This window comes from Myotis nattereri (genome assembly GCF_964212035.1).
Source record: "Myotis nattereri genome assembly, chromosome: 12".
Classification (NCBI taxonomy): domain Eukaryota; kingdom Metazoa; phylum Chordata; class Mammalia; order Chiroptera; family Vespertilionidae; genus Myotis; species Myotis nattereri.
This window is the reverse complement of record NC_138087.1, coordinates 73525989-73545671: the sequence shown is the minus strand read 5'-3', so window position 1 is coordinate 73545671 and position 19683 is coordinate 73525989. Positions and strand designations below refer to the sequence as shown.

The 19683-nt window shown below is 55.8% G+C and overlaps 1 protein-coding gene across 4 annotated transcripts in view; it reads left to right on the top strand.

Moving 5' to 3' along the window:
* The window catches only part of RGS3 (regulator of G protein signaling 3), a gene marked incomplete at its 5' end in the record, with an annotated part of 113794 nt that overhangs the window by 91967 nt on the left and 2144 nt on the right, over positions 1–19683 (top strand). For 3 of the 4 annotated variants that reach the window (XM_081103389.1, XM_081103392.1, XM_081103391.1), the window contains 4 exons: positions 7201–8166; positions 15903–15967; positions 18590–18691; positions 19099–19160. In XM_081103389.1, coding sequence (XP_080959515.1) covers positions 7201–8166; positions 15903–15967; positions 18590–18691; positions 19099–19160 — 1195 coding nt within the window. Of the gene's footprint in view, positions 1–7200; positions 8167–15902; positions 15968–18426; positions 18489–18589; positions 18692–19098; positions 19161–19683 lie in introns of those variants that run through there. The other variant, XM_081103394.1, reaches the window with a different exon arrangement.

Genomic DNA, 19683 nt, shown 5'->3' with positions numbered 1-19683 from the left:
CCTGGTGCTGCTATTGCTGGTTCATGGCTACATTCTGAGTAGGAAGAGTCTAGGTGGACCCATGAAGTTCATTGGATTTCTCATTCATTCATTCATTCATTCATTCATCAGACACTTAAGATTGGAGTAGTGAGGCTAGAGGGGGAACAGAGGCTCCCAGGGCTACAGAATCTGGACTTTATCTGGAGGCATTGGTGTCAAGCAGAGAAGTGATAGGGTCAGATCTGCACTTAGACGTCTCCCGGGCATGACTCAGAGAATGACCAGCGGGGTCTGGACTGCTGCTGGGAGGCTGACATCAATCCTGATGGAAGAACGCAGTGGCCTGGAGGGCGGTGGTGGTAGTGGAGATGGAAAGGGTGGAAAGAGTATTCTTTTTAAAAAAAAATTAATAATCTATATTTTTTAGAGAAATTTTAAGAATTGAGTGGAAAGTACAGCGTGTTCCTACACATGCATAACCTCCCCCAGTGGAATAATTCTTAAGATTTTATGAGGGACAGTCAGGGAGGATTTGGTGATTGGCCAAAGGGGCAGTAGTGAAGGAAAAGGGAGAATGATACCTCGGTCCCTGGTTTGGGCAACTGGTGTTGGCATCATTGATACAGAGACCAAGAAGAGGAATGGACTCGGGAAGACCATACCTTCAGGGTGGGACACATTGAATTGGGGGCCCTGATGGGATAGCCATTGGAAGGTTTCCATCTCCGTGCCTGGACTCCAGCCACACAGGTGCCTTCTCTGTTCCACCTTCCTGGCTCGGGGCCTTTGCATCTGCTGTGTCCTCCCCCCCAGGGAGCCCCTCCCTGCCCAATGAGCAGATTTCAGGCTCAGTGTCGGCCCACAGGGCGGCCTTTCCCACTGCCCCTTTCTTCTCTCTCACAGCACCTTATAGTTTCCCTTCGCGCAATGGATCGCAGTTTGTATTCACCATGTGTTTCTGTGGGCGATGACTTGGTTAATGTCAGTCCCTCCTCTGTAGCCTGTGAGCTCCACCAGGGCAGGGGCCATGTCTTTCTCGTTCCCTTTTGTGTCCACAGAGCCGAGAACGGTGTTTGGGAGCAGCGCTGTCCCATGAGTGCTTGGTGTTCACTTACTGATGGGACTGCGCTTAGGAGGCAGGTCTGGGCTGGCATGGTGCCCTGGGCATCGTCAGTGGGCGGATGGTGATTATCGCCTGGGGGCTGGATGGGTCCCTGAGAGAGCAGCAGGCCCCGGTTATGGCTAAGGAAACTGAGGGTCAGAGAGGTTACGCCCGAGGTCAGCCAGCCAGTGTGAAGTCGGGATCAGTATCCAGAGGGAGCTGGCCCCCACCTTGAGGCGTCAAGAAGCCAGGCCGCAGGAGCTGGTCTGAGGCTGGGTTGGGGAGCTCAGTGTCAGCCGAGCAACTGAGGTTCCTGGAAGCCAGCGTTGAGCCAGGAACCCAGGAGCCAGGCCTGGAGCGTGCCAAACTCAAAGGAGTAACCCATCCCAAGTCAACCTGGAGGTCAAACGCTGGGCCAGAATTCTAATAGCTGCTCCCTTTCTCCGAGGCCTTTCAAGTTCACAGAGCACTTTCCTGTCCTTTGTCAGACATGATCCCCTTAGCTCTCTGGGACAGGGGGCAAGAGGCATCCTACCCCATTTTTTTTGTAGAAAAAAACCAGAAGTGATAGCCGGGGTCCACACAGCTAGCAAATAATAGAGTGAGGGTTCCAGCCCAGGCTTCCTGGCTTTATGGCCAGTGCTCTTTCTGTAAAATCCTAGCTGTGTCAGAGCCACTCCCAGATGGAGGTAAACCCCAGCTCACACCTTCCCGTGCCCTCCCCTCCCCCACCTCATTCAGGAAGTGGTTTTTGAGGGCACATGTGGAGCTGGAATGCCTAGTGGATGTGATGAGTCATCTCAGTGAGAGCTGCAGGTTGACTCTGGGGTCAGCAGACCTGGCTCCACATTGACTAGCTGTGTGACATGGGGCAAGTCAGTCCCAGCCGCTCACTGCCATCCCCAGCTGCGTTAGCTGGCGGGGATCGGGGGCTAGAAGCCAGAGCTGGTGTGAGCAAGAGCTCTGGTGTCACCCCTGCCAGCCTGCCTCAGCCCGTGCCGAGCCCTGGATTGGATTGGGGAGAGGATTTGATTAGATCCTCAACAGAAGCTCCATTTAGAGGGCCTGGTTCATTTCCTGTGTGCTTCTAGCAGGCGAGACACGGACAGAATTAACCCTGGTCCAGCCACGCCAAGGCAGTGATGGGTGGGGGTGAGGGACTCCCCGCAGGAGAGGGGCAGCTGCACCGAGGACTCGGGACTCAAGGCCATGGGCCAGCGGACTGGTCTCTCTGGCTGGGTTGTTGTCACCCCAGTCAGTTGCAACAGCTGCCTAGCTGGGTGTCCCCGCTGCCTGCACTTTCTCCATCAGAGCACTCACCACGCTTGACAAGAACAATTGTCCAACCTTTTGTTTTTTTAGGCAAGGATTGTGTCCGACTTGTCCTCGCCTGTGCCCCAGGGCCTCACTCTGTGCCTGGAGAATGAATGAATGAATGAATGCATGCATGAATGTTGTCCCAGTCCCACCCCCACCCCCTGCCCTGCTCATCCCTCCCAGAGCACTTTCCGTGTAGGACGCCTCTGCATGTGTCACTTCTTTGCTCACAGGACAGTCCCATGGCTGGCACCTATCTATTCTGTGACATGTTCTCATCTTTATCTCCTCTCCTTTCCTAATTCTCTCACGTGCCACCCCTCCCCCAGATTTCTGAGGTTTCCTGTATTTGCTCCAGAGGCTCTGTATTTGCCTCCTCACAAGGCACCCCCATCCCAGCTCTCCAAAGAACACTGGCCCGACCAAACCTGCCTGGTGGCCCATCAGGAGCACAGGACAGAACCAGTGAGTTCTGGCCCTTGTTTGCAAGTATCTGCCTGTGGGGGATGAGCCTAAGTTTGGTAGTGCTCAGCCTGCTCCCCCTTCTAGACCCCTGAGGGTCCCAAACAACTTGTGTGTAAGGGTCTAAGGAAGCAGGGAGAGACCCTCTGCCAGGAGACATGACTGAATCAGTCTCCGATTTCTTAGGTCATTTTCTGAGCTCAGTTCCCCATCCTTAGATGGATAATAGCCACCATTTCATCAAATGCTTCTCCTGGGCCAGGCCTGAGGGACCACTCTTGTGATCCGGGATGATATCACGGCTCTGTGTCTCTCGGAGGCTGGGGGGCTTGGCCAGAGTGGCACAGCTGGAAAGTGACCCCACAGGGATCAAAACCAAAGTCTGACTCTGGCATCTGAGCACCAAAATGCTGGGCACTCTGAGAGCCTTCCGTCCTCGGTGGTTTCTCAGCTGCCCGAGCAGGGCACCCCTGGGGACAGAGGCACTTGTCCTCCGGGCTTTGTTTGGTTTGGCCTCGGTTTAGGGCAAGATTGGCAGAGGCAGGCTGACTTGCATTTCTGGTTTTGGGTCTGTTGCTGTACTTTCCTGAGGGGTGGGCAGGCTCAGGCAGGCTGCAGGCACCCCTGGGCCTCACCCCCACCCCCACCCCACCCTCCAGGAAAGGGGGAATGCAAATGAGGCTGCTGCTTTCTCGGGGCCACTGGGGGCCTGGCCCAAGGGCATGATTGCTGCTTCCTTCCATGGTCCTCCCAGGTGGGGCTGAGCTGAGCCCGTGTGGATCATCAGGGAGCTGGCTTTGGGCAGTTTGTTTTTCTTGGTGGAGACCGCTCCCTGGTGGGTGGGGCGATGGGCGGGGATCCCGGCTGCCCTGGGGACTGAGATCCGAAGGAGGCTTGGGGAGAAGGAGCCGGAGGCCTGAGGCTCTAACCCCCGCCTGGCCCTGATTGGTGCCTTTGGGCAAGTCCCTAGGTGACTGTCCAGGCTGGGCTCAGTCCTCCTGTCCGATCAGCTGAGGCTTCCTCTGTCCGCCTGGGAGCAGCCCTGTTTCCAGGTGAGATTTCTGCATTGGGGGACCTGGCATCACAACCACTGACTTTGATTTCGGGGTGTTGGGTTGGCTCCCAGGGGCCCCTGGGAAAGGCATGATGCTGTTTGAGGTCTGTGATCGCAGCATTTCCTCTCGATCTATTTTTAGTCACCATGCCTACCAGCACCATAATCCCACTGAGAGCTTTAACTTTCCATAGTATGTTCTCCTGGCTGTTACTTGGGCGTGTTGGATGTCCCATGGAGGCCCTGAGGATTTAGTGACTGACTCTACCTGACCCCACAGTGTGAGTCTAGGTTGGCCCCTGCCCCTCTCGGGGCCTCAGCTTCCCTCCCTGTGCAATGGGGATTTGGGATTGCTCATGTTTCAGGGTCTGAGGCTGCGAGGCCTGAGTGTCATCTCCGGGGAGTGTTATCTCCCAGATTCGGGCAGGATTTCCAGGGCGAAGAGTCCATGGGGTGCGTGGGCACCTGTCTTTGGCTTTGCCTGGGGACCATCCTCCAGTCCTCTGAGGCCTCCCCTCCCTTTCGCAGCCACCATCTCTGCGGGGGTTGGGCACTTTCACTTTCCTGCTCCCAGGCAGAGGTTCTTACCCACACTGTGCTTTCACATCCCCTCTGGTGCTCCCAGACCCCCGTGTGACCCCTGACACACATGCAGCACCTGGCTGGCCACTTACTCCCAGAGGCGAGGTCTGGCTGGGGCTTCACCGTCGCAGACTCCTGAGGGCTAACGGGTTTTCTCAGCCTCTGGTGCAGCCTTTTAGTCTCTGGGTGGCTGTGCAGTAAGTCACTCACTGCTCCTTGGCTCAGCTTTCGCATCTGTCAAATGGACATTAAGGGTCTCTGTCGCAAGAACTCCGAACTGTGTTGTAGGGGTGTGTGTGTGTGTGTGTGTGTGTGTGTGTGTGTGTACGTACGTACGTATGCACACATTCTCATGCAGCTGTACAGTTTCTGTGTAGGTGTGGTGCCTTTCTTCTTCATTAGTACTAGTTGGTTATGGCCTCTTCATGGACAAAAACTGGGCTCTACATAGTTCTAGCCACAGCATTCCAAGTCCCGCTTCCCCCGTGACTGCGGCACCGTGGACACTCCCCACCTCTGCGCCCCGGTCTTCATGCGAGAGAAGCTGCATTCAGACTTCCTCCAGGGCACTCTCTTCCCCTTGGCAAATGAAATCTACAGGAATCCAGCAAAAACGCCGAGGGTCCTAGGGGTTGTGGGCAAGGCAGCAAATGCTTTCTCTTCTGTGTGGGGAACTCCCGAGGTTCCTCCAAGCTCAGTTTAAAAGTCCCTGGGTGCTCCCTCAGTGAGGGTCCACGTGCCCGTGACATCTGGTTAGTCCATGTGTCGGCAATATTTTGAAGTTCTTGTTTTATTCCATTTAGTATTAAATAGCTACTTTAAAAAAGATACTTAAACATTGAGAGTAAGTTATTTTTTTGTTGACAGTATTACAGATGTCTCTCTTGGCCCCCCTCCACCTAGACCCTGCCCCACCGCAGGCCTTCACCACGTTATTGTCTGTGCCCATGGACTATGCATATGTGCTTATAAATTCTTTTATTAATCTCGTCCAGTCCTCCCACCCCCTTCCCCTCTGAGGTCTGTAAGTCTGTTCTATGCATCCATGTCTCTGGTCCTATTTTGTGCTTCAGTTTATTTTGTCCATTAGATTCCACATATCAGTGAGATCATGTGATATTTGTCTTTCTCTGACTGGCTTTGTTCGCGAGCATAATAATTTCCAGGTCCATCCGTGCTGCCTCAAGGGTAAGAGGCCCTTCTTTTTTACTACTACGTAGTATTCCACTGTGTAAATGCACCACAGCTCTTTTATCCATTCATCTACTGATGAGCACTTGGCTGTTTCCTGATCTTAGCTATTGTAAATAACACTGCTATGAACATAGGGGTGCATATGTTCTTTCTGATTGGTGTTTTGGGATTCTTAGGACATATTCCCAGAAGTGGGATCGCTGGGTCAAATGGAGTTCCATATTTAATTTTTTGAGGAAACTCCATACTGTTTTCCACAGTGGCTGCACCAGTCTGCATTTCCACCAGCACTTGTATATTGATTTACTAGAGGCCTGGTGCACGAATTCGTGCACCAGTGGGGTCCCTCAGCCTGTCCTGCGGGATTGGGCCAAAACTGCTCTCTGACATCCCCTGAGGGGTCCCAGACTGTGAGAGGACCAGGCCAGGCTGAGGGACCCCACTGGTGCATGATTGGGACCAGGGAGGGACATGGGAGGGCTCCAAGGCGTGACTGGCACATCTCGCTACGCCCTGATCTGCTGGATCCCAGCAGCAAGCTCACCTACCGTTGGAGCATCTACCCCCTGGTGGTCAGTGCACGTCATAGCGAGCAGTTGAGTGGCCTTAGCATATCATTAGCATATTATGCTTTGATTGGTTGAATGGCCAAGGGGATGACTGGACACTTAGCTTATTAGGCTTTTATTATACCGGATTGATGGTAGCCATTCTGGCAGGTGTGAGTGATATTTCACTGTAGTTTTAATTTGCATCTCTTTGATGATTAGTCATGTTGAGCATTTTCTCATGTCAGTTGGCCATCTCTATGTCCTCTTTGAAGAAGTGTCTATTCAGTTCCTTTGCCCAGGATTTAATTGAATTGTTTGTCTCCCTGGTGTTGAGTTGTATAAGTTCTTTATATATTTTGGAAATTAACCCCTTATCAGGTGTATCATTAGCGAATATGTTCTCCCATACAGTGGGTTGTCTTTTCATTTTGTTGAGAGCAAGCTCTTATTTGAACAATTCATTAGGCTTTTAAAAAAAACTTTGGTTCAGGTAGAAGGTACCCTTTGGCTGGGTCCGGGATTCTCCCACTTAGTGACTGCTGTGGCTTGGGGCTGGGTTTGGTTCTAGTCCATGAACGCAGAGAGAGCCTGGCTTCCCCTTTACTCATAGAGGTGACTTACCCACAGAGGGACTTGCCTGAGAGGGCCACTGGGAAGATTGCATAAGGGGTTTAATCTGGCAGAGCCCCTGGCCCACAATAGGAGCCAGACCATGGTGGTTACCTCTCCTCCCCTCATGTTTTTGATGGGGCGGTAGTTTTGAGCAAGGAGTTAAGGCTGGGACCAAAGGGGCTTTTAGGTTTCCATCTGGTGCTTCGGCTTTCAGACTGCGGGGTGCAGGGTGCGGGTGTGGGTTCAGGCCACTGCCTGATTTTGTTTCAGCCTCTGTGTGCACAGTACCTGGCACCGTGTAACTGCCTCTTCTGAACCTTTATTGTTTTCTCTTTGTTTCCCAGATGTTTGAGTCGGAGGTGGATGAGAAAAGGGAGATGCCCTTGGAGGAAGGGAAGGGGCCAGGTGCCGACGACCCCCCACCCAGCAAGGACCCCTCTCCTGGACAGGAGCCTCTTCTGGGACAAGACCTTCCACTCAATAAGGACTCTTCTTCTGGCCAGGAACCATCTCCTGGCCAAGAATCCCTATCGAGCAAAGACTCAGCTTCCTGCAAGGAACCCCCACCACACCAGGAACCCTCACCAACCAAGGACTCCCCACCATGCCAGGAACCCCCTGCAGCCCAGGCCCTCCCTCCCTGCCAAGACCTTCCTGCTAAGCAAGAGCCCTCTCCCAGCCAAGACACTCTACTCAGCCAAGACCTCCCTACCATCCAGGACCCTCCTGCTCAGGACCTTTCGCCATGTCAAGACCTACCCCCCAGCCAGGCCCCGGAACCAGCTGAGGCCCTTGCTGAGACCACGGGCGCTGGGGACCCTCCAGCAGCCACCGGGGGCCCGCCTGTGGCCTCCAGGCCAGCCTTTGTGATTCCTGAGGTCCGGCTGGATAGTGCCTACAGCCAGGAGGCAGAGGCTGAGGGCGGCAGCTCCGGGGATGAGGAGGATGCAGAAGAGGCAGAGGAGGGAGATGAGGGAGAGGAAGATGAGGATGAGGACACAAGTGATGACAACTACGGAGAGCACAGCGAGGCCAAGCGCAGCAGCATGATAGAGACCGGCCAGGGTGCCGAGGGCGGCTTCTCGCTGCGAGTGCAGAACTCGCTGCGGCGCCGGACGCACAGCGAGGGCAGCCTCCTGCAGGAGACCCGCGGGCCCTGCTTCTCCTCCGACACCACCTTGAACTGCTCTGACGGAGAGGGCACTACCTCTTCCTGGGCCATACCTTCGCCCCGCACCCTCAAGAAGGAACTGGGCCGCAACGGCGGCTCCATGCACCATCTTTCCCTCTTTTTCACGGGACACAGGAAGGTAAGGAGGCCAAGGGGGGCGGGGGGGATGTGGGTCCATGAGATGGTGGGGTGGGGTCCAGGAGCTGCAGGGAAGGAGCAGTCACTTTATCCCACCCCCACCGGGACCTTCCTGCTAAGCCTTCCGATGAATTCTTCCAATGAGCCTTATACCCATTTGACAGAGAACAAACCTGAGACCCAAGAGACCAGAAGGCAGAACCTGGACTTAAACCCATGGCTTTATGACTCCGGATATTGTGTTCTTACAGCTCCGTTGTACGGGGGAGCCCCGCAGAAAGTAGAGGAGATGCAGCCTAGCCCAGGACATTGTGTATTTGGATCTTAAAGACCCAAGACAGCAGCTAGAGAAACAGTTACATTTAGACGTGGCCCGGGCCTAGCCAGATTAGAAATCCATCAGCCAAAAACAACGACAGCACATATTTTACTCTGCGCTGGCATTATTCTACATAATTTACATTGCCTCATTAATTCTCACAACAGCGCTGTGAAGTGGATACGATGATTATTCCCACAGGAAGGAAACTGAGGCACTGAGCTTGCCTCACTTACACCGGGTTTTTAAATATCAGAACCAGAATGAGCACCTGCCTCCAGGGCCGGAGCTCTTCACCACCATGCCGCTTGCCTCCTGCAAATATTTATAAGTCGAGGAATACGTGTGTGTTGATGTCATGCTGGGTGCCAGGCTCTGGTCTCTGGGCCCCAGCTGGGCCCCAGCAGTGTGTGAGGCTGCCCTCAGCCTGGGAGGGGGAGCTCTCTGTGTGGGCCAGGAAGGTGTCCTACCCATGAATGACTGTGCCATGTCCCTGAAGCCCATTAGCCAGCTTGCGTCTGGGTTCTGTCTCTTACTGTGGTGCCTCGGGTGAGTCACTCAGCTGCTCTGGGCCTCCGTGTCCTCTGAGGAGCGGAGGTGAATGGCACTCACGTCCCAGGGTGGTTGAGGATAAACCGGAAGAGCCTGGGACCTGATGGCATTCGTGCAGACGCTAAGCGGATGCTGTTGAGGTGCTAACAGCCAGCGCAGTGCAAGGTGTTGTTGTGACGGCTGTTGTGAGGCTAGGAGGGTGGGGGTGGTCATTGTCCACAGAGGACAGCTGACCCTCAGAGACCTGGGAGCTCAGGGAGGAGAGACCGCAGGGTCGAGGGCCATCAGGGAAGGCTTCAGAAGTCTTCTCGCCCCCTCCTGGCTCAGCTTCCCTCAGCTGAGCCTGGTGACTTGCGCAGGTTTGGAATAAGCAGAGGGGCTGAGGCAGGCATTCTGTGGAAGAGGACATGGCCTGGACGAAAATGCCCACAGAAGCCAGTCTGGCTAGAGCAGGGGATTCCTGAACTGCAGGGGTGGCAGGTGCGTGGCACCTTGGGAGGAAAGGCGGTCGGGCTGGCAAAGCAGGCTGGGGCCCTCCAGAACAGGACCTTAAACGTTGGGTTCCAGGATGGGAATGAACTCCCAAAGGCATTGGGATTGGATCTGTTTCCTCATCTGTCAACACACGTGGTTCCCAAACTTGGAAGTGCTTCCAGTTCACCAGGAGGAGGCTATGAAGAGACAGGGTTCTAAGCCCCCAACCGCAGACTTCTGGAATCAGGATTTCCACGGGGGGATGCTCAGACCCTGCATTATAGACAAGCCCCCCCACCCCCTCAGGGATCGTGATGTTCCTGGTAGTTTGAGTGTCATGGCCTTAGGCCATTTCTTGATGCAGCTGCTACAGGAGAGAGTCCAGACCTCTGTCCTACGGAGGTGAGGCCGGGGCTGACGCAGGCAGGCCTGGACGCTCTTCTCTGGAGGACAGCCCAGGTCCACCATCTGCCTTGAGCCTCTCAATCCTGAGTCCCCCTCCAGATCCATCCACGTTCTCTCCCCTCCCCGCTTGCCCCAAGGGAAATACAGATAATATCGATAAATTCACACACATTCATGCATACACTTCTAGTTCCCCAAATTAGCTGACCTCAGCTCCTATTTTGGGATAGATGCTTCCGCCTGGGAGTCCAGCAGGCCTGGACCAGCGCTCTCAGCTTCCTCCTTTGGGTGCCCAGGGTTCCCGCTGGCCTCCTTTCCCCCCTCCCCCACCCTCCTTTGGTCTGCTGCTTCCTTTCTTGGGCTTGAGGGACTGAACTGGCAGGGCCTCAGAGGCTCCATCAGCCCGTGGTAGCTACCCCTTCTGTGTGGCTTCTGCTTGCCGGGCCCTGAGTCCACCATCATTTATATCCTGTTCCCTCCAGCCGGCCGGCTTTAGTAAGAAACCTACCCTTGTCGAGGGGAAGTAAGGTCTAGGCTGGACGAGCACCCTGGTCTCCCTCCATCCCTCACTGGCAGTGGGCGTTGGGCAAGTCCCGGTCCCTCTGAGCCTCAGTTTCCTCATCAGGGAAATGGGTATGGTCGTAACACCTCCTTTGAAGGGTTGCCAAGAAGATTAAATAGCCCAACTCGGGTAAAGTGCTAAGGGCAGGGCTGCCACTCAGCACCTGGTGGGTGCTCCAGACATGGGAATCGTGTTGACAAGGACGAGGAGGCAGATAAGCAGCAAGCGGAGTAGCAGGTGCCCCAACCTTCCCCCTGTGCCTCCAGCTCCCTTCCTAGCGTTCACAGCACTGCTTCAAGGAGGGCCCGGCTGTACTCATCTTGCTGTGGGGAGCCTGAGGCCAAGGGAGAAATGTTTTGTCCCAGACCACACAGCGCGTGCAGCTGGGCAGTGGCCTCACCCTTGTCCCGTCCTCTCTGGCCCTACCCCAGACCCTGCGCACCTCATCCTGGTGAGGGGCAGGGGAAGGGGGCTGGCAGCGGGGGAGGCAGCGCTTTCCCAGGACTTCCATCTCCCCGGCTCAGGCCTGGCTTTCCTGGGAGGAGTGGGGTGAAGTCTTCAGGCTAAGGAATCAGACAGACCCTGTTCAAGCCTCAGCCTTGCCTCCTCCTGCCTGGTCCCGAGACCTTGGCCAGGTGACGCCTTTCTCTGAGCTTTTGTCTTCTCTTATAAATTGGGAAGACTTGCGTCTGCTCGGAGTTGTCCAGGGATTCAAGAAGGTTGCCGTCCGTAGGTGCTCTGTGCCCGAGGCACTGGCCCTGGGGTGACGTGAGACCTAGGAGCCCCGGACAGAGCTGGCACGGCCTCAGGCTGGTCAGTGTGCTCTGCGTGGCTAAGCGGAGGCTGCCTAGAGCACCAAGCTGCCTGTCGCAGGGTGACAGGCCCTACATGGACCCTCCCCCCGCCTGCCGTTCTGCCCTCTTGTGCACCGATTTCTACCGTGAGTGCGAGTGTCCGATCAGACAGACCGGACGTGGTCTGCCAGCTGTGGTCACCTTACTGATGGGCCTGCTGAGCTCCAGAGAGGAGACCCCACACCGTTATCCCGTGAGTCCTGCCTGGGCCTGCCTCCTGGTGCTGAGCTGCGCTGTCTCACAGTGCCCTCTGCTGCCAGACCGCGTTCTGCCGGCTGCTCCCCGGGGGCCAGGCTGGACAGATCCACAGGCCCGTGCCTGCCCTTCTCCTGGGAGCCAGCGAAGCCCCGAGCTACCTGTGTCTGGGCGCAGGACGCTGCCATTGAACTTCACCACAGTCTGGCCTGGCCAGGCCAGAGTCACAGGTCATTCTTTGACAGCGAGGAGGCGGGGCAGGGCCCCTCCCTGGCCATGCTACCTTGTCCCACCTCCTGCAGGGCACTGGCATGTGCAGAGGTTATCAGTGGGGCGGGGGGGGGGGGGGGGGGCGGCGCGCTCGCCCTACCGCACTAAGCCTTTAGGTTGCGGGTCAGACAAGAGGGCTCCTAGGATGTCTTCCAGATCCGAGAGGTGATAACACCTTCCAGCCTCCTATTTAAGAAAAGCCTAAGAGAAATGATTTCCTGTGTCTAAACAAATAAGTGTAGAGTTTAGACCCAGTGTTTCCACAGGGTTCCATGGGGCCTGCCAGGCTGGGAAACCCTGTGAGGCCCTGCTCACAGGAGCGCCCTCAGTCCTGGGGGGTGGGGTGCTCTGGAACTGGGCCCAAAACTCGCTGCTACTTACCGGCTCTGAGAGCCCATGCAGGTAACGGAACTGCTCTGGGCCTCAGTTTCCCACCTGCAAACTGGGAGCAATAAGCAAATAGTTCCTAGAACTGTTGCAAAGATTAAATTGGGTAAAGGTAGTCACCGCCTGTGTGTGCACGTACACACACGTCTTTGCAGCCCTGATGGGCAGCGCTCTCAGGAAGGAGGCGGCATTTCCCCCGAGTCTTTCATGGAAAACATTCCAAATGTGCTCACATTGGAATAGCACTTTCGCTTGGTGCCTGGCACATCGTGAGCGCTCAGCAAGTAACAGCAGTAACGACAGTGGCTGATAGTTACTGAGCACATCACGGACAGACACTGTGCTCTGCACTTCTTACGGACTAACATTAACCCTTATAATAAGAGGTGGGTCCAGTGATCCTCCTCCTCCTACAGGTAAAGAAACCAAGGCCCAGAAAAGGGACGTAGCTCGTCTGAGGCCTGTTAGCTGATAAACGACGGAGCTGGAATTCAAATCCAGGCAGTTTAGCATCTTTACTGCTATGATGATAGTTCTAATTACAATCAAAAGTATAATTATTACTCCAAGAGGCAGTGAGCTCTCAGTCCCTGGAGATGGCCGGGTGGGGCTGGGCAGGCCCCAGGGAGTCCTGCCTGGAGTGAAGAGAGATGGTTCTGGGCTCAGTCACCTCTGTTAGCCGTTCTTCAGGGAGGATCACGTAGCTTAGAGATGGCGGGGAGCAGAGGGGAAGGAGAGGCCCTCTGTGAGCTGGGCCCAGGGCAGGCCTGGCTGCAGTTCCCGTAGAGAGGAACCTTGGGAGCTACTCCGGCTGCAAATGAGAATCCTAACTTTTCATCTTAGTTTCTTCGCTTTCTGTCCCCCACCCCTTGGTGCCTGGGTTTTCCTGGCACCTTTGGGGGCTGACTCCCAGGGCCAGAGCTGCCCAGCCCCTCTGTCAGGGGGGTTGGCTTGGCTGGTCCCTGCTGAAGATGACCCCTCTCCCGAAGATGACCCCCTCCCAGCAGTGGCAGGAAGAGCCCATTTCCCAGCGGTGCAGAGGCTGGGGCTGGCGGGCGGGCGGGTGGGAGTGGTCCCCAGCCCATTGTGTGGTGCTGATAAAGTGCGGAAGCTGAGGTTAGAATGGGAGGAAGCACAGCGCCTGGGCCCTTTCCCACGGGTGGGGGCTTCGGGCACTGCCTCGCCAGGCCGGCGTGACCGCAGCTTGTATATTCAATGGGTGACAGTAGCAGCACTCACTGGGCAATGAACACAGCAGCCTCTGGGTCGTGAGGACACACTGTGTGCCAAGGTTGGGCCATGTGGTGAATCTTCCAACAGTGGGGGGTGTGGTCAGCCTCATGCCTTACGTTAGAACTGAAGAAGCCGAAGCTGAGAGGCTGGGAGACTTCTCCAAAGCCAGCGGAAAGAAGATCCATACCCAGGCCTGGCTGCAAACCGAGCTCTGGAATCCCTCGTCACAGACGGGCGTGTGCCTGTGTGTGCACGTACACACTCGTGTTTACAGCCTTGGTGGGGCAGCGTTCTCAGGAAGGAGGCGGCATTTCCCCTGAGTCTTTCACTGAAAACATTCAAAACGTGCTCCGTCCTCACCTTTGCGTAGCAGCATCCTCTGGCGGAGAAACACATGGTTTGCATTCGGATAGACCTAGGTTCCTGCTGCCAGTTAAATGCTGGGTTCCCTGGCCAAGTGGCTTACCTTCTCTGAGCCTCTGTTTACTTTACAGACTTTCTCTAAAGATGAATGAGATAGTATCTGAATAATGCCCATCCCAAGGTCTGGCCTATAGTGCAAGCTCTATAAATGATGCTAGACTTCATCTGTCCTTCATCTGTCCATCCGTAGGTCTATCCATGCATGCATCCATGCATCCATCCATCTGTCCGTCCGTCCATCCATCTGTCCATCCGTCCATCCATGGGTGCGTGCTTTACTGAGGCTAGTAGCTCCTCCTGCTGGATATCTCTGGATTATTTCTCTTTCCAGAATTGACACAGTATTTTAAGGCATAGCCCGTCTCTATTTTACAAGTGAGGAAACTGAGACCCAGGGTGGGGCTCATGGGAAATCAGAGCTGAGAGCCACGCCTGGAGGCCTTCTATCTTGTCCATGCCCATCCCTCTCTGAGCGCTAGCTCCTCTGCTGTCTCGGAGCATTTCCTGGGCTCCTGCTCTGGGTGGCACAGTTTGGGCTCTGGTTTCCCCTGGAGAAGGATAGGCAAGCACAGGCAGGGAGACAGAGGGAGGCCCCGGTAGAGATGGTGTGAGTCTGGAGTGGTCTGGAGGAGTGATGGACTAGGGCTGTGGTTGGCAAACTGCGGCTCGGCAAACCGCAGCTCGCGAGCCACATGCGGCTCTTTGGCCCCTGGAGTGTGGCTCTTCCACAAAATACCGACTTCTGCGCATGGGCCATGAAGTTTCAATCGCACTGTACGTGCATGTCCGCACATGGTATTTTGTGGAAGAGCCACACTCAAGGGGCCAAAGAGCCGCATGTGGCTCGCGAAGCCACGGTTTGCCGACCACGGGACTAGGGGGAGGTGAGCACTGGGAGAAGAGGAGAGGGCATTCCAGGAAGAGGGCACAGCACAGGCAAAGGCAAGGAGATGGGGGTGGAATGGGTGGAATCTGTGGGCTGAAGTGGAGCCTGGGAGATAAAGTTGCAGGCCTTGAATCAAGCAGCAGGCATCTCAAGATGCATCTTTCCCAGTCTGCTTTCCCTCTCTCTCCATTCATTCATTCATTCATTCATTCTACACATATTTATTAGATACTGTGCACTAGGTCTGAGGAAGATTCCCCAGACAGGTGCAGTCAGACAGCAGCCTTGCTCAGGGGAACTCACAGCCCAGTGGAGAAGATAGATTTGGAACAAGCCATTTGGGTGTAGTGGGGACCTCAAAGGGGGTTAAGGAGGCACAACCTTGATCTAGGGGTCAGGGAGGGCCTCCCAGGCGAGGAGGCATTTAAGCACCTTTCCGAGGTCAAGGTCTTTCCATGGGCTGGGTCTTAGGAGGAGAAGGCATCCCCCATGGAAGGAATAGCATGGGCGAAGGCCCACAGTAAGGGGCGAGACAGAGGACATTCTGTGTGGTTGGGGGCAGGTCAGGGAGGTTGCCGGAGCAGGGGTCAGGCTGGGGAGATCACTAAGGAGTGGTAATGGATGTTAAAATGGAACTTTCTCCCCGGACCCTACGATGATAGACCCTGCACGTCATGTTATGGAGGTTGGATGTTTTCCCGAGGGTACTAGGGAGCCATAGTTTGAAGGCAAGAGAGACATAATAATTCACTTTACACACTACTGAGCAGTCCCAGGTATCTTCAAATGGCAGAATCCAGAGTTAGTCATTATGATTTCAATTTTGAAATTAAGGAATAGAGGCTCAGAAAAGGACAGCAATTGGCCCAGTCACACAGCAGAACCCCTGCTGAAGTGCCGCTCCCCAGCCGGCCCTCCTGCCTGCAGTGACGTCTCTGCCCTCTTCTCAGCAAGCCAGGTCCTAAGTGCACTAGGAGGAGCCCCTTGGGGGGAGGCTCGGCCAAGCCAGCTGTGTTCCGTGGACAGTGGGGTCTCGCTCCCTCGCCTGTTCTGTGAGGAGTGGGGACTTTGGAGGGGATTAGAGGGAGCCATTTTGCAGGAGCTGTTGGATGCCCGAGTCTCTCTTTGCTCAGGCAGCAGCCTCTGGATTACAACATTATCTGTCTTTTCTCCGCAGATGAGTGGGCCCGACACGGTTGGGGACAATGACGAAAGCTCCCGGAAGAGAAAGAGCAAAAACCTGTATGTTGGAAAGATCTATGGCCCTTACCCTTGCACCCCTCTTCCTCCTCCAGGGGTACAGGTGGGGAGAAGGGGCTGCACCCAGTCCTGCCCCAGACAGACACAGGGAACAGCAGAACCTTGGGACTTAGCAGTGGCCCCAGGGCGGGGTCACCAGGGTTCTGAGCTTCTGGCACTGCCCTCAGCATGGATGTAGTGTCAGGCAAGGTGCTGATTCAGTACCTGGAAGCCACAGGGAACCAAGCAGAGGCAGCCAGACAGGCTGCCATTGCCCTGCCCCAACCTTTGAAACAAGTAGTGGCTGAGAGACCTCAGCAAGTTCTTTGCTGCCTCTGAGAAAGGGCTGAACAGACAGTGGGTAAGGTTCCCCTTTCTCCTCTTGGCTCTTGAATAATAACAGTCTCGGACATTGCCAGGAGGGGGCGCTGCTGGCTCAGATAGGGAATCCCATATTCCCCAAGCCTTTCCGGGGCCATGCTCAGGATCCCTTACGCTTTTGTTTTGGGGTTTGTTAGAAGTGTCTGTTAACAAAGGTGTGGAGAGTCTCCTGGGGTCTCCTTTCCCCCAGGCCGAGACCCTGGAGACTGCAGAGAAGGACAGGGCGGGAAGTAAAGGGACCCATGGTGGCACCGGGAGGGGACCTCTTCTCCAGGTTCTGGAGTGCCCATCATTATGCACAAATTGGGCTTGGGGAGGAGAACAGGGATCTTTCCCAGATGCCTCCTGCAACCTTCTTCCCTTGCCTCGACCTTAGCTGGGCTCCACTGCGGTAGAAACGATCTCCCCCCAGCGCCCCTGCCCGCTCCAGTTTCCTGCAGCAGCTGCAGGCTTCTCTCTGCTGTTCCCTGTGGGTTCTGAGCCAGCAAGGAGCCCCTAAAGGTTGGACCTCAGACAAGCACCTCCCCCCCCCCCGCCCCCCTTCTGTGTACCCACCTGCACAGCGGGCCTGGAGCAGGGGTTCTCATCACCAGGCTCAGGAAGCTGTGCTCTCTCACTCCCAGCCACCCCAGGGCTCTCTGAGGGCCCAGTCCTCACCCAGAGGGCTGCCAATCCCTGGACTCCTTGGCCTTATCTCATTGGCTTGGAACCTTCTAGAGCAGGGTCCCCATCCCTGGGCAGCTGCCCCGGACCCTCAGGTAGGCATATGGGCCTCAGCTCCCCAGGCGGAGCAGTTTTGCCCCTGGCACTCACTGTGTTAAAGCCTTCTGTGCATCTTATCCCGGCCTTGAAACGACCCCAGCAGATGTTAAGTACCTTTGTCATCCCTATTTAACTGATGAGAAAATGTGACATTCAGAGAGGTTAGGTAACTTGACAAAAGGCGCACAGTTGGTTACTGCTGGAGCTGGGATTCGAACCCGGGGCTGTGTGGCTTCAAATTCTCACTCTTAACCTCCACCGGGTACCACTCCCCTCAATTACAAGGGTGTCCTGTAGGTCGTAGTGCCATTTGAAGTTTGAATAAGTTCAGAAGTATAAATGCTACAGACTTATAAAGCACGTTTAAAGTTGAGTTTTTTACATTTCTTTTGCACGTATTTAGCTTCCTGATTTAGATCATACCTTTTAAAGGTTTGCTTTCAGTCAGCATTTCTCATCTTTAATCAGAAAGATGGAGATAAAAAGTCAAAACAAAAACACTTACTCAAAAATGTTTTAAAGACTAAGTAATTGCACTCTCAAAAAGATGTTTTTGAAAGTTTGTAGGACTTGCTCTTCTGAAGTTATTTAAGCTTAAAACTGTACTAAGACATTTGGCGCATCCTGCATGTTTGTGGATGGGGGTATCCAAAGCCAGTGGCTGAGGTTGGGAGCTATTCTCTGGGGGGTGCCCAGGGTAGGGGGGGTCTAGAGAAAAGGGGGGGGGGGAGGGCAGGCGAATAGGAGCATGAGACATTTAACCCTTTGCTGCTAGCAGCTCCGCCCAGGGCTGCAATCTGCAGCCATAGGGGGAGTGGCAAAGCTAAAAATAGTTCTTGGCTAAAAATAGGCAGTCCTGCCACCCTGGTGTGCACAGGCTCTCCCTCCTCCCCTCTTCCCTCCCGGCAATTTGCTGACTTCTCCTCACCCCCCCACCCCCTCCCCGCGCTGCCGTGGTAACGGGGGAGGCCGCTCACAAATAACAGCCTGGCTTCCTGCCTGGGCGGGCCCCAGAGGCTGCCCCTCGCAGACACAGCCCCTTTCACGGGCTCCCTCTCAGGGTTGGCCAGGAGGGATTTTTTTCTACTCTCCGTCCTGGCCCCTCCCATTTCCTGGCTCCTCCTGTCTGAGTCCCAGCCCAGCCTATGCCTGGGAGTCCAGTAGTCCGGCTGGGATCCCAGCAAGCACAGGCTCGCTCCTCCACATCCTGCCCCACTGCTGCCTGGCCCGCCTGCCGCTCAGGACAGAGCTTGGGGAGCAGGAGCCCCGAGTGCTCCCTGCAGACTTTCCCGGGCCCCAAGGTGGGGGGCCCTACGGAGATGCTCCGAGGCATGTACCTCACGCGCAACGGGAACCTACAGAGGCGGCACACGATGAAGGAGTAGGTGGCCCTTGCTCCAGCCCGTGGCCTCCCGACCCTGGATTGGCAGGGTCCGAGTGTGCCTGGCTGACCGACCCCCTTCTCTGCTTCCGCCCCCCCAGAGCCAAGGACATGAAGAACAAGCTGGGCATCTTCAGGCGTCGGAACGAGTCCCCAGGGGCCCAGCCGGCAGGCAAGGCAGACAAAGTGATGAAGTCATTCAAGTAGGTCCCCCCTGGCACCCTGGGACCCCTCAGGCACTCACTGATTTCCCCGAGGCGGGGGTAGAAGGGGAGCAGGGGGTAGAGGGGGAGCAGGGCTGGTGGTGGGGTTAAAAGGCAGGGGTATTGAATCCAGCTCTGGGTGGGATGGAGGCTCAGATAGAGGGAGCCTGGTGCCTGCAAGCAGCAGCCCTCTGGGGATAGCTGCCCTGGGAAGGACAGCCAGGCAGGGGCGGGGGGGCAGGGAGGGATAGAAGTGAAGCTGACCCCTAAGAAAGGGGGTGGACCCCTCCTGGGCTCCCCAGTCAGGATCAGTCACTGCCTGGGGCCAACAGCGGCTAACAGAGGCTGCCCAGACCCCGCTGCCCCACTTTTCAGAGCCTCACGGTGCCCCTTCCCTCTGCCCTCAGGCCCACCTCGGAAGAAGCCCTCAAGTGGGGCGAGTCCTTGGAGAAGCTGCTGCTTCATAAATGTAAGTGGGGGCCAGTGGCCTGTTCCCCCTCCCTGGGTTCTCTCCCTCCCTCTCTCGTCCTCCTCCCCTAGACCAGAGCGGGAGCCTGATCCTGCAGGGTAGCCCTTCCCTCTTTCCTGGGCCCAGTGAGGTGTCCCTATTGTTGGGAGAGGCTGAGCCCGGGCTGAGGCCCTCGGTCTGGCCTTGAGCTGGCTCCGCCAGCCCCTCCCTGTCCATGGGAGCTGGCAGTGCCTGCTAGAGGCCGTTGGGACCTGTGTGATCAGACCCATTTTCCCAGAATAACAAGAAACATTTCCATGAACTGTGAGGGCTCACACTGGGCCAAATGTGGCGGTCCTCCTCTCATGGGCAGGATCCCCTCTGATCCTCACGGGGCTGGGGATCCCCACTTTGCAGATGAGGAAACTAAGGCACAGATGGGGAGACACCTGGCCCAGGCTCACAGAGGCATTTACACCCTAATGGTCCCCGGAGGGTAATCTGGGGGTGCTGAGGGCAGGAGAGGCTGGTTCTGCCTCTCACC